This window comes from Mus caroli, chromosome 10, assembly GCF_900094665.2.
Source record: "Mus caroli chromosome 10, CAROLI_EIJ_v1.1, whole genome shotgun sequence".
Lineage (NCBI taxonomy): Eukaryota > Metazoa > Chordata > Mammalia > Rodentia > Muridae > Mus > Mus caroli.
The window spans coordinates 107,934,469-107,947,264 of NC_034579.1; the positions used below are offsets into that span (position 1 = coordinate 107,934,469).

General features: G+C 42.1%; 1 protein-coding gene across 2 annotated transcripts in view; it reads right to left on the minus strand.

Moving 5' to 3' along the window:
• The window catches only part of Tph2 (tryptophan hydroxylase 2), a 114,211-nt gene that overhangs the window by 60,315 nt on the left and 41,100 nt on the right, over window positions 1-12,796 (minus strand). For both annotated transcript variants that reach the window (XM_021174742.2, XM_029482722.1), the window contains one exon: window positions 8,152-8,287. In XM_021174742.2, coding sequence (XP_021030401.1) covers window positions 8,152-8,287 — 136 coding nt within the window. The remainder of the gene's footprint in view (window positions 1-8,151; window positions 8,288-12,796) is intronic.

Here is a 12,796-nt window from a genome sequence, read left to right on the forward strand (position 1 = left end):
TCTCTCTCTCTCTCTCTCTCTCTCTCTCTCTCTCTCTCTCTCTCTCTCTCTCTCAATATGGAGCATCTCAGAAGGGCTAGTTAATGGGCTAGTTTGATAAGATCAGACTTTTCTCATATATATACATATATATATGTATATATATATATATTTGTAGACTAACAAATGTTAAATAAAGGGATGCTAGCTTCCAGTTTTTATGTTAAGAAGACAAGCATCTACAGGTGTTATCTGAAGGGAAGAGACTCACAGTCATTGGCAGAAGTTAGACTTCTTACTCTCTTGCAATGTTTCCTCTGGTACATAACTTAGGTTTCTGCAAATGTGTTGGGTGTCCAATAAAAATATTCTTGACCGCTAATGGGCAGTGCCTACCAATTCCCTTAAATATCTTAACATGCATAGGACATTTCCCTGTACACAACAACAGCAGCAACCACAAAGTGCCAAGAAAAAAGAAAAGATAAAATGGCCAGAGGTACAACATGGCAAAGTCCACAGATAAAAATCAGGCCAGGAAGCCTTAAGGAGGACTTGAAAAAACTCTCTCTGTGTCAGTATACACACTGGATTATGCTCACATGTCCCTGTGACCTGGCACTCTGAACCCTTCTCTCCCGTTCCACTGTGTGAGAGGAATAATCTTACTATAATAATTTTTAATTGACCAATTGATATTTGGTACAGGAAATCGTTTGTTGGTGTTGATACTTTGTTAATCACAGTATTATCTGGGATCACAGCTATCAAAGCATACAACCATCCTACACCAAGGAACAGAATCATAGCCTGCGGCACTGCTCTCCAAATAAAAAGCAAGCATCCTTGCACTCCTGGTATATTAGTAACCTTCAACCCACGCATAAACAAATGGAAAGGTATCTACGCCAACCAGAAGACTAGGAATCACTGACCCAATACACTTGTCTACAGTGCTAGAGGCTAGAAAGGTTTCTCCCAAGGAAGCAAGCCAATAAGTCATCACTTTTTAAATTCAAATCTTACTGTCTGCCCAAGTTCAAAGAACCCAGAGTCTTTAAAATGCAAAACCTGGGACTGGGTATATAGCTCAATTGGTTGGTTGCTCGACTAGCATGCATGAGGTGCTGGGTTTGGTCCCTAGCATAGCATAAATTGGATACAGTAATGCATGTCTGTAATTCCAGCCTTTGACAGGTGAGGGCAGGGGTATCAGAAGTTCAAGGTCACTATGAGCTACATAGTGAGTTCAGGGCCAGTAACCTACGTACATGAGGCCCTGACTCAAATAAATAAATAAATAAATAAATAAATAAATAAATAAATAAATAAATAAATTCAACATTTGAGGGGAGAGACAGAAGGATTGGGAGTCCAAGGCCATCTTTGGCTACATAAGAAGTTCTAAACAAGACTGGACTATATGAAAACCAGTCTCAGAAAGAGAGAGAGAGAGAGAGGGAGGGAGGGAGGGAGGGAGGGAGGGAAGGAGGGAGGGANGAGGGAGGGAGGGAGGGAGGAAGGAAGGAAGGAAGGAAGGAAGGAAGGAAGGAAGGAAGGAAGGAAGGAGTTGGGGGTCAATATCTGTGCTACCATCCATATAACCACAGAGATTACACACCCAGTAAAGAACTGGAGGGAAGTGGAGGTTCTTCCAAGGAAGTGGATATAGAATATATTGTTACAGAGAGACTAAAGTGGGAGGATTAAATGAGGAAGGGATAGAAGAGAGGGACAAGCAAGTGAATATGGAAAGTAACAGCTAACACTAAGTGCCATATGAAAGCCCATCGAAAACCTGTTACTGAAGAAGCTTCCCAAAAATATATAAATATATGGTAGAAATCTAGAGTCACCAAATAATAGTTGGAGAGAGTGCTCCAACTAGACCTCTTACACCACCAAGGGAAGCCCCCAGTGTCAGGAATGGGCTCTATCTAGTTGTTGGCCAATGGAAACTCCTAAACATCTCAGCCAATTGCCAAAGCTATTGGTTACTCTCTACAAACCGATGTGGAGACTGATGTCTCAACTCAGACTACTGCCAAGGTCATTGGGTGCTCTCCACATACTGATGTGAAGGCCTGGTTACTGACAGCAACATTTCTATATCTCATTGACCACAAAGAAGTCAAGCCAGTGTCTACTAAGAGGCCTCACTCTTACTGATCATTAGTGATACTGGGATGTACTCTGCAAGGTAGCAGAAGAGGAATAGAATTGTCAACTCAGCCATAAACTCTGTGACCTACAATGGTTACTTTCCTGGGAGATGTGTTGGTGCAATAGTAGCACAAGTGTTCTATGTGTAACCAGTCACTCTCGGATTGAATTTAAGGCTCACTCCATAAGATGGAACCATGTCTGACACTGCCAGTATAACCAAAAACCTGAAACTGGATAGGCCATGGGCCTAGGGGGAAATCTGCTATTATTATTCTGGTAAAGAAACTTAGAGGAGTGGAGAGATGGCTCAGCAGTTAAGAGAACTGACTGCTTGCTCTTCCAGAGGTCCTGAGTTCAATTCCCAGCCACCACATAGTGGCTCACAACTATCTGTAATGGGATCCGATGCCGTCTTCAGGTGTGTCTGAAGACAGCTACAGTGCACTCATATACATATATAATAAATAAATCTTTTTAGAAAAAGAAAAGGAAAGAAAGAAACTTAGCAATAAAATGACTCATAATGACATTCTACAATACCCATAAATCAGTGCCTTGCTCGACCATCGGCAGAAAGGGGTCTTCTTGCAATGGATGGGAAGTAACACAGAGATCCACAACTAGACAATGTGATGTAGTGAGAGATATTGGACTATTCAGTCTTGAGTGAGATGTCTTCACTCAACTCTTCCTTCAGGGCTAAGGGAGCTATGCAGAAGAGGAGTCAGAAAGATGTAAGAGCCGGGGAGACAGATGATGCCAAGAAAAGTGTTCTCCAGACATACTAGGATTGATCAGCATATAAGTTCCCAGAGTCTATGACAACATTCATAAGCCCTTCACAAGATCAAGCCAGACAGGTTCTCAGGGCTGAGAGGGAGAAGCTGACATGGCATGACTCCCCCCAACCAAGAAGTTATTTACAACCAGTACCTGCTAGCAAAGGAAGTTTAGTCTTCTCCAGTGGAGTCTTGCTGGCTGTATTAATCACACTTGGGGGTAGGGTCAATGCCCAAGAGTAGATGGCCAACATAAAACAAACTCAATGGTATATTTGTAAACGTTGTGTCTCATATAGCTTTGCTTGGACATTTTGGTTTCTGATTTTGTGTGTTTATAGAATTGTGTGTCTGCTCTTTGTGTGTGTGTGTGTGTGTGTGTTTCTTTTTTTTTAATGTTTGGTTGTCATTTATTATTTTTTTTTAAGGGAAAAGAAAAAGGAAGGGCATGGAATTGGGTGAGTAAGGAGCTTCTAGGAGGAGCTGAGAGAGAGAAAGTGTGATCAGAATATATCTCATGAATACATTCTTTTCAATAAAATAAGATAAAAATAGAAGCTAAGAAAAAGGCAGAGGAAGGATGGAGTGCTCAGCAGTTCAGTGCACTCGTTGCTCTTGCAGAGGACAGCATTAGATTCTCTGTACCCACATGGATGCTCACAGTCATAACTCCAGTTCCAAGGGATCTGATGCCCTCTTCTGGCTTCTGTGGCACCAGGCACACAAGAAGTAGTGGAAAAACACCCATCTCCTTGAAATAAAATAATATCTTTAAATCAATAAAGTAAATATATATCTAAAGAGGAAAGCATATAGACAAACCAAAAATATGTTTGTATGTGTGTGTATTTGTGTATGTGTGTGTGTTTGTGTGTATGTGTGTGTTGAAAGTTGTGATGCAAAATGTACTTTACCTAGACTGCAAGAGAAAATAGTCCTTTTTTTTTTTTTTTTCAGATAATGTCTCTTTGTTGCTATCATTCCCATTTCTACCTGGGTCTTCACAGCTCACCTTTGTCTCATTAATGTGGCCTCCAGCACCACAGTTCAACAATTGGGGCTGTAATTTAGAGGCTGAGAACAGGCACCAAACACAGTGACTGAGTTGAACCTCACAGATTGGAGAATCTGCCCTCTTGATGGTTTTCAATTGAGAAAATGGGATTTCATTATAAAGACAATGCCGGCGAAAATGGCTGGGCAGGAAAGGGCACTTCCAACACAGTGTTTTATGGGTTCTAACCATGTGGCTAAGAAGAGAGTGGATTTTGTGACCTGCAAGGATTAAGAGAAGCTCTACAAAAATGTATTCTGCATAGCATATTTCTAGAAGGATATAATAGAAACCAGTATCAAGAGTGGCCTCTGGAGAGGGATGAATGAAGTTCAAAAGGGAGAAAAGGAATTCACTGTTTAAGCACATCCTTTGATTTCCAAGCCCTGTATGTGTATCAGTTTTTTATGAGATAATAATTTTTAAACAAATAAATATTATTAAAATTAAAGGAGATAGTGTAATCCCTAAAGCCTTGCCACACAAACATTAGGATCCTAAGGTAGATAACACCTAATGCAGAATAACACTCAAGGTCACCCTTTGGACATATTCACCTACACATAATTACAAAAATACATACATATATATATATATATATATATATATATATAGAGAGAGAGAGAGAGAGAGAGAGAGAGAGAGAGAGAGACTATACAATCAAAAACGGAGCTGATAAAAACAACAACAGATTTGTGAATCTCAAACTTCTATACTGTGACTCAGTCTCCTCCTGTATGTGTGTCCACAGGAGTCATGTGATACTCCTGTAATTTAAAAGGAGAGTTCTCCAAAAGTCAGGAAAGACAGAAGTGAAATAGCATCTTCTGGACATGCCAGAAGAACTGCACACATGAGCTCACAGCAACTACGGTTATATGCACAAAGGCAAGCCAATCAGCATCCTCACATTGAGGGAGAAAGAGTTCATGAACCATCTTCAGTTATGGGTCAGGGAGACACTGTTGTCTTTAAGGGTGTATCATTCATGCTCTGGTGGACAGCCACCCGACCTAGGAATATCTGGGCAGCACCAATTGGACTTAATAGGTTATAAAGACAGAGAAGAGACAAAGTTAGGGTAGTAGAGGGGTGGGAATGGATTTGGGGAAAAATATGGGGGCAAATCAGGGAATATAATCAAAGTACATTGAATGAAATCCTCAAATCATAAAATATTCAAGTTCTCAATTCTTTATAATACAATCTTCAAATTCACTCCTGAAGTACAGAGCTAAGGTCTTCTTCATGTGGGAAATCCCAATCTTGAGCACCCCAAAGGTAGCATATTTCAACCTAAATCCTCTTCCTCATTTCCTCTTTTCCCCATGATTGTTCTTCTTCTGATATGCTTAATAATCACTAGAAACAACAAGTCATTTACTTTCTCAATAAAAGCTTTACCATAGGGCTGGCGAGATGGCTCAGTGGGTAAGAGCACTGACTGCTCTTATGAAGGACCTGAGTTCAAATCCTAGCAACCCCATGGTGGCTCACAACCACCCATAATGAGATTTCTTCTGGGGTGTCTGAAGTCAGCTACAGTGTACTTATGTATACTAATAAATAAATCTTTGGGCCAGAGCAAGCAGAACCGACCGGAGAGAGCAGAAGTCCTAAAATTCAATTCCAACAACCACATGAAGGCTCACAACCATCTGTACAGCTACAGTGTACTCACATCCATAAAATAAATAAATAAATCTTAAAAAAAAAAAAAAAAAAAGCTTTACCATTATCTCGGGAGGTCCTTCTTCTCCTTTTCTTTGACTCGAGTCACAAAATCCTGTTTAACCCTTTGCTATGAGGTTACGAGAACATCGAATAGACACTCTCTTGTACTATTGCCTGGACTTTTTTCTATCCCGACACATGATATGGAGCGTATGAGCAGCCTAGCTAACTTTTCTTCTTTATTATTCTCCACACTCCTGAAGCCCCTGGTCGTCTTTCTCAAACACAGATACCCGAGCATGCTTCAGGACCCTGGATAGTTCCCCAGTGCCTACTGAAAACGGAGGTCTGTTTGTCGTACTTTGACAAATGACCACAATGTGTTCTGATGATTTTGCCTCCTCATAAGCTGTGCCTAGCCACTCTTGGCTACGAAACCTGCCGCCTGATACCTTCTGCATGCTCCACGACTTTGTGTTTGCTGTTCCCTTTGCATGGAAAGTCTTCTTTCTCTTTTCAAGAGACCTTGTCCAAAAAAAAAAAAAAAAAGAGCTCTCTGCTCACCATTCCTGACTTCTATTCTTGTTGTATCTTCTTTGAATGATTCTATCCTCAGGGATCCTCTAATGTTTTGCACATACCCAAGCAATAACCCTAAACAAATTCTTTTCTCATTATTTGTGCTTCTATCTCCCCTGCCAGAATGTCAACTGCATTAAAAAAAAAAAAAAAAAAAAAAAACTACTATATTTTATTCATCTTTAAATCGGCTGTACCTCTCTGCTAATACTGCACATAAATATTGCTGAATGAATTGGCTGAAAGTGCCTTGGTAAAAATGTAACACATTATCCCCAAATTTTATAGACTTCTGTGGCTAAAATCTCATTTCTTGGCCCTCTTTTTGTGCATACCTATTGGCACGCTATCACCAGTCTCAGGAGGGCCAGTTATTCAAAGAGAGCTAACAAAGTGCCTGCTATTTGTAAACAGGGCCATTTGTAAACCCTCTGGGCTAGATTTAGAGATTGCCTTTCTAACTCTGACAATGCTCCTTTGAGCACTCCATTATAAGAAGCATTTCTTTTCCAAATGTCTGGAGTCCTATAAGTAACCTTTGTTTACCCTGAAACACTTTCAGAGAAGCTGAACAGAGCTTTAAAAAAAATGTAGTGACCCTACAGGGACCCACCTGGCCAGCGGATGGTGCCAGCCTAGAAGGGGGGTGGGGCTTGCAGAAGCTTAGTGCTAATCCCTGCCCACCTTCGAGGCTATCAGCCACTTAACTGCTTGGACCTCAAGGGCTCTCTGCTCCCCAGTGAAGACCTTGGCAGCCCATTAATCATGTGCTTATTCAAGTAAAACAGCATCATAAGCAAAGTGATAACTTGAGAGCCTTGAAGAACAGTGGGCAAGGAATTAGCCTAAGACTGGGACGAGGCACCCATCTGAATGGAGCCCAGAGAGACAAACAACCCTGGCAGCTCCCAGCCTCGGGATCTTTCCTTCTCTGCTCTCTCTGGTCCTGAAATGTTTACATTTTGATCTCTGCTCTAATGTCATCTTCCAGTGGCACCTACAGCAAAATGGACAGCAAGCGATTCTCTATATCACCCTCTTGCTCCATCTGCCTTTGCAGTACCTACCAGCACTCATTGGTGCTACTGTCTGTTTGCACACTAATAATTGTTCCCTATCCAGCCAGCCAGGGGCAGTGAGGTTCTGTCTCACTCCCAAACTATCCAAGCACATAGGTGTTTTCCAATAAATACTACATTTTTAAGAATGGCAAGGAGAATACAGGGCATCTGGCACTTGTAGACTGTAGAATCCCGTATGTGGTACAGCTGCTTAAGGTGTAGGGATTCGGAGTCTCTGCCTCCCACCCCCAATGCCCACCCATGATATTATTATAGGAAACAACCTCATCGCTTCTCTGAGTGCTCTTAACTCTCCCACTGACAAGGAGAGAGTGGATATACAAGCCACAGGATGAGTCTCGAGGAAAGCTGACAAGCGAAGGATCATGCACATCATTGCTGTCTGGAAATTATGAATGATGGAAGAACACTCAAGGAGGCTAAGACTGCAGAAGGTGCATAATGGAATTTTGAGAATAAAAAGAAAAAAATGAAAGAGGGACTTATACTGTGGTGTCTAACTGTAAACCTCAACCTCCTGAACCCAAGGGGAGCCTCCCAATGAGAGGCGCTTGTGTCCCGACTATGTGCAGGTGTTTCCCTTCCTTTTCTCATCAGCAATGGAGACAGGCTCAGGCAGAACGTTGAGTGTTTGCAGTGAAGTAAGAGAGACAGCCCAGGCTACACTACCAGAGGCCCGAGGTTCCAGCTGAAGATGTTGATCATCCAGCCTGCTCGCCCTTCTCCACACAAGTGCTGTGGTTCTCACTGCTAAAAAGATGTAATTAAGTCAAGTCCACCTTGACCACATTACAGCGCAGTGACCTTCATGCTGCTGAACTCTGACTGCAATACTCACGGTTCTGGGGTGTAGAGGGGGTCGGAGCCATGCCGCACGTACTGAGTGCAGTGGAATACTCTGTAGGCCAGGCCCGCCAGGAAGTCTCTTGGGCTCAGGTAGCCAGCCACTGGTCTCACTGTGAAGCCAGATCGCTCTAAAGAGACAACAGCAAGCACCAACTAAATTCAAACCTCAGGACCTGAGGGCCCACACATGGGCTGTTAGCATAAGGATTTTCATTTATTTCATTTTATTTTATTTTTCTTAATAACGTTACTTTTAAGGACTAGAGGCTCATTTACCATCTCTGACACTTTGCTGTGCATGCGTTTACCCTTTGGGAAAAGTCTTTGGCGATGACAGTTATTAAATAATACATTCATAGATGATGGATTTTTTTCAGGTCTCAATGATTTGTGAGGATGTTCCAGAAGCAGAGTCATCCAGGTTCTACACCTCCTGACAAATGAGTGACATCTGTTAACAGACACCACGTTTCTGAACTCTGGTGACTAAAATATGCTCACGAAAGATGGTTTCCAGGGGAACGAGATGTTCATTAAAAAAGGAAGGGTAAAAATATTTTTAGGCACTTAGACTCAGGAGCCAAATTAGAATAAGAAATCCCAAATACGTAGGAAAAGATTATAACCTAGAGTGAAGGTTACCACCTGCTCCCAATTTCTTCCCCTGAGGCTCCACCCTGCTTGCCAGCGTTGAGTAGTGCACGGCTTAGACAACCCCTCCACTAGGGTGGTAGAATCCCTTTCTATGTGGTGTGTGTGTGTGTGAAGTCCCTCCAAATGTCACTCAATATCGTTGTTCTTTGTGCCATGGCGTGGATCACCATGTTGTAAAGACAGACTAAAGCTCCACATATGATATCATTTTATGGTAGAAAGAAGGAAAGTAAGAATACAATAAAACCAAAAGTTACCACCAGATAAATGAGTCCACGACTCATCAGTAGTCTCAATTTCATAAAAGTAAGGTGTTCTGTTGAGATGTTGTATTTTAAAGTGGCTATTTTATATTGACTGTCCTGGGCTTGGGAGTAAGGTTGTTTTTAGTAAAAATGTATGTGTTTAAATGTAAAACATTTTTCATTCTTTTTTATCTTTTTTTCTTTACTCTTCTCTCGTATTTCACATCCTGACTGTACATCCATTTCCCTTCAGAAAAGAGCAGGCCTCCCGGGGATAGCAACCAAACGTGGCAAATCCAGTTACAATAAGACTAGGCACCTCCCTCATATCCAGGCTGGACAAGACAACCCAATAAGAGGACAAAGGTCCCAAAAGCAGGCAAAAGAATCCGCCACTCACACTGTTAGGAGTCCCACAAGAGCGCCGGCCTATTCAGCTATAACATATATGCAGAGGACCTAATGCAGACCTATCCAGGCTCCCTGATTGTCAGCTCAGTCCCTGGTTAGTTGATCTGTAGCCTGCTTTCTTGTGGTGTCCTTGACCCTTCTGGTCCCTACAATCCAACTTCTCCCTCTCCTGAAGGATTCCCTGAGCTCCACCTAGTGGTAAAACATATTTATAGACATAACACACAGTCAAACGATTGCTAAAGTCAACCTAATATGCCCGTGTCTGCATAGATCCATGTGTGTGGTAAGAGCACCATAAAAATCTACTCCTGGAAAATTGCTGTTATATAGCACAGTATATCCAGCCATCATCATCCAGCTATAAGCTAGATGTCTAGACCTGCACACTGTGCATAACTGCATCTTTGTACCTTTTGATGAACATCTGCCACGCCCACCACTCTCCCGCCACTGATCCATTGTCGGTATAGTCCACGGTTTTAGAGTCTATGCACAATGGGGTCACATGTTCTTTGTCTTAATGGCTTTGGCTTATCTCTTAGCATAGAGTCTGGGGCAGGGCCTACCCCCAATGCAAGCATTGAACAAGCCCCTGTTCTGAAATTTTCAGCATATTAGGAGAGTACCTCAAGATGGCTGGAAACAGCAGCTAAGACTATAGAACAAATCCACCCTGGGATATCTGGTACCAACATGGAAATCACACTGCTCTCAGGTGTCCTTGCAGCTGTAAATCTAGCAGCATTGTTTATGCCAAGAATTTCCACCTTAGATTGTTCCCCCGAGTATCAAAAACATAAGTGTATTTTCTTCTTTTCTTAAATTAACATCCATCGTAGCAGCATATCCTATATTGGGGCACAAGTTGGTATACCGAGGAACATTTTTTATTTTAATAGTTTTGTACTTTATTTCATGTAAATTAGAAAGATATAAAATGTCAACATTGAGAACTTTTACTTCGTATATATTATTGGCTTAGAAGTTTCTGTGTTATATAAAAGAGGTGTTTTTTTTTTAATGAGTCAATTAAAAGAAACCAAAAACCATGAGTTTGAACTTGCCTTGTTTCTGCTGTGGGGCAGTGAGTGACTCAAACTGAATTCTACACTGACTCACATGAAAATGGCAACCTGAGAGACAGATATGGCAAAAAACAAAACCTGTGAGATAATATACTTATGACTAAGGCTGAGAAACAAGAGAGCAAAACGTGGATCCTAGGTATGAGAAATGGATCCCATTATAAACCTGCAGATTCCTGCATCTCTGTGGGAAGCAGAAATGTGAGCAGCAGGGTATGTGGGAGAACAGAGTCTAACTAAACCACAGCAGAATGCACTATGAAGAGATGCTGATCGGGGCTTTCTATCTCTCCTCCTCGTGAACAAATGCAGGGTGGTGGACAATGTTCACTCCCAAGCTCCTTCTTCATGGTCAGGGCTGGCCGTGGCTCTCGGTGACAGCCGTCAGACTATCGTGCATCCTGAGCCACGTGTGATACAGAATTAAAGCAAGGGTGGGGTCATGATAACTACCACAACCAAGAATCACGGGTTGCACAGTTCATGCATGTCCAAATTCAGCTCCTGGTCTGTGTCTGTGTGTCCTGGTGCTCAGTAGGCAGGGAGATATTAGTAAACTTGGAAGACCTGAGGATCAGACACAGCCCTCTCAGTCAACAGCCTATAAACCAAGAGATGGAACAACAGGAATCTAATTTTGTTTATTTTATGTGTGTGAGTACACTGTAGCTGTCATCAGACACACCAGAAGGGGGCATCAGATTCTGTTCCAGATGGTTGTAAGCCATTGTGTGGTTGCTAGGAATTGAACTCGGGACCTCTGAATGAGCAGTCGGTGTAGCAGGAGACATTTTAATAAAGAACAAAGACACACACCATTGTCCCCTCCTGTGAGAGTCTATCTCAGCAGGTCTGCCAATCACATAGACTGGACAAAGTCTCACAGGAAAAAAACTGTTCGTTCTAAAGAATTTGGAAATAATATAAAATCTACCTAAAGCATAGATTGGAACATGGGTCCCTTTGGTCATTATCCATTCGCACCCCTTGAGGGTATACTTTGTTTTACTGCGTGATAAATTCTGTTTGCTACACTATTCTCTATGTATCTTATTACACATAGAGTCCCTTTGGTGGATAACACATTCGCCAGAGAAAGGGAGAAGTCTAAACTGAGATCCTGCTGATAGCAGGAGAATAGTTTTTGTACTCTCTCATGTACACAAGAAAATGACTATGTAAGTATCCATGTGATTCCCTTAAACATCTTAGACCACAGAACTCAAAATATTTATCGGCCTAGCCCTACCCTTAGCAGCCACTGAGAGTTACTAAGCCAATCTGGGAGGTAACGGGGAACGTTTTAGGTAATGTTTCAGAAAAGGAGGCTTGTGTGGAAGCAACGGGCAAGAGAGGAGGCTTAGGAATCAAGGTGGCAAGATGGTGGGAACCTTTGTGTGGGGAGAAAATGTAGAATAAAAAGGGGGGTAAGGGCTGGAGAGATGGCTCAGTCGGTAAGAGCACTGACAGCTCTTCCAGAGGTCCTGAGTTCAATTCCCAACAACCACATGGTGTCTCACAACCATCTGTAATGGGATCTAATGCCCTCTTCTGGTGTGTCTGAAGACAGCTGCAGTGTACTTACATGTAATAAATCAATAAATCTTTAAAAAAGAAAAAGTACTTTTAAAGGGGGGGCTGGATAGATAGGGTGCCCCAAAGTTGAATGTGGCAGCCTGGGAGAGTCCAGGTAGAAGCAAACCTGACAAGCTACATCCACATAACATCCCTAAAGATAAAGATGCCCACAGCCTAACCACCTTGAGTCTGTAAGTGCTGTCTGACTTGTACACACAACACTTAGAGATGTGATCTAACAATGGCTCTTGAGATGAGGATGCTATCCTGGATTATCCAACTAGGGGTTAAAACCATAAAGGTCTTTATAAGAAGGAAGCAGGAGAGGGAGCTAGACAAGGCATGGTGAAGATGGAAATAAGAGACTGGAGAGATGGCTCAGTGGTTAAGAGCACTGACTGCTCTTCCAGAGGTTCTGAGTTCAATTCCCAGCAACCACGTGGTGGCTCACAACCATCTGCAATGGGGTCTGATGCCCTCTTCTGGTATCTCTGAAGAGAGCGATGGTGTACTCATATACATTAAATAAATAAATAAATAAATAAATAAATAAATAAATAAATAAATAAAATCTTCATTTCTGAGAGAGAGAGAGAGAGAGAGAGAGAGAGAGAGAGAGAGAGAGAGAGAGAGTAGCATGGTAAAGATGAAGCCATGGACC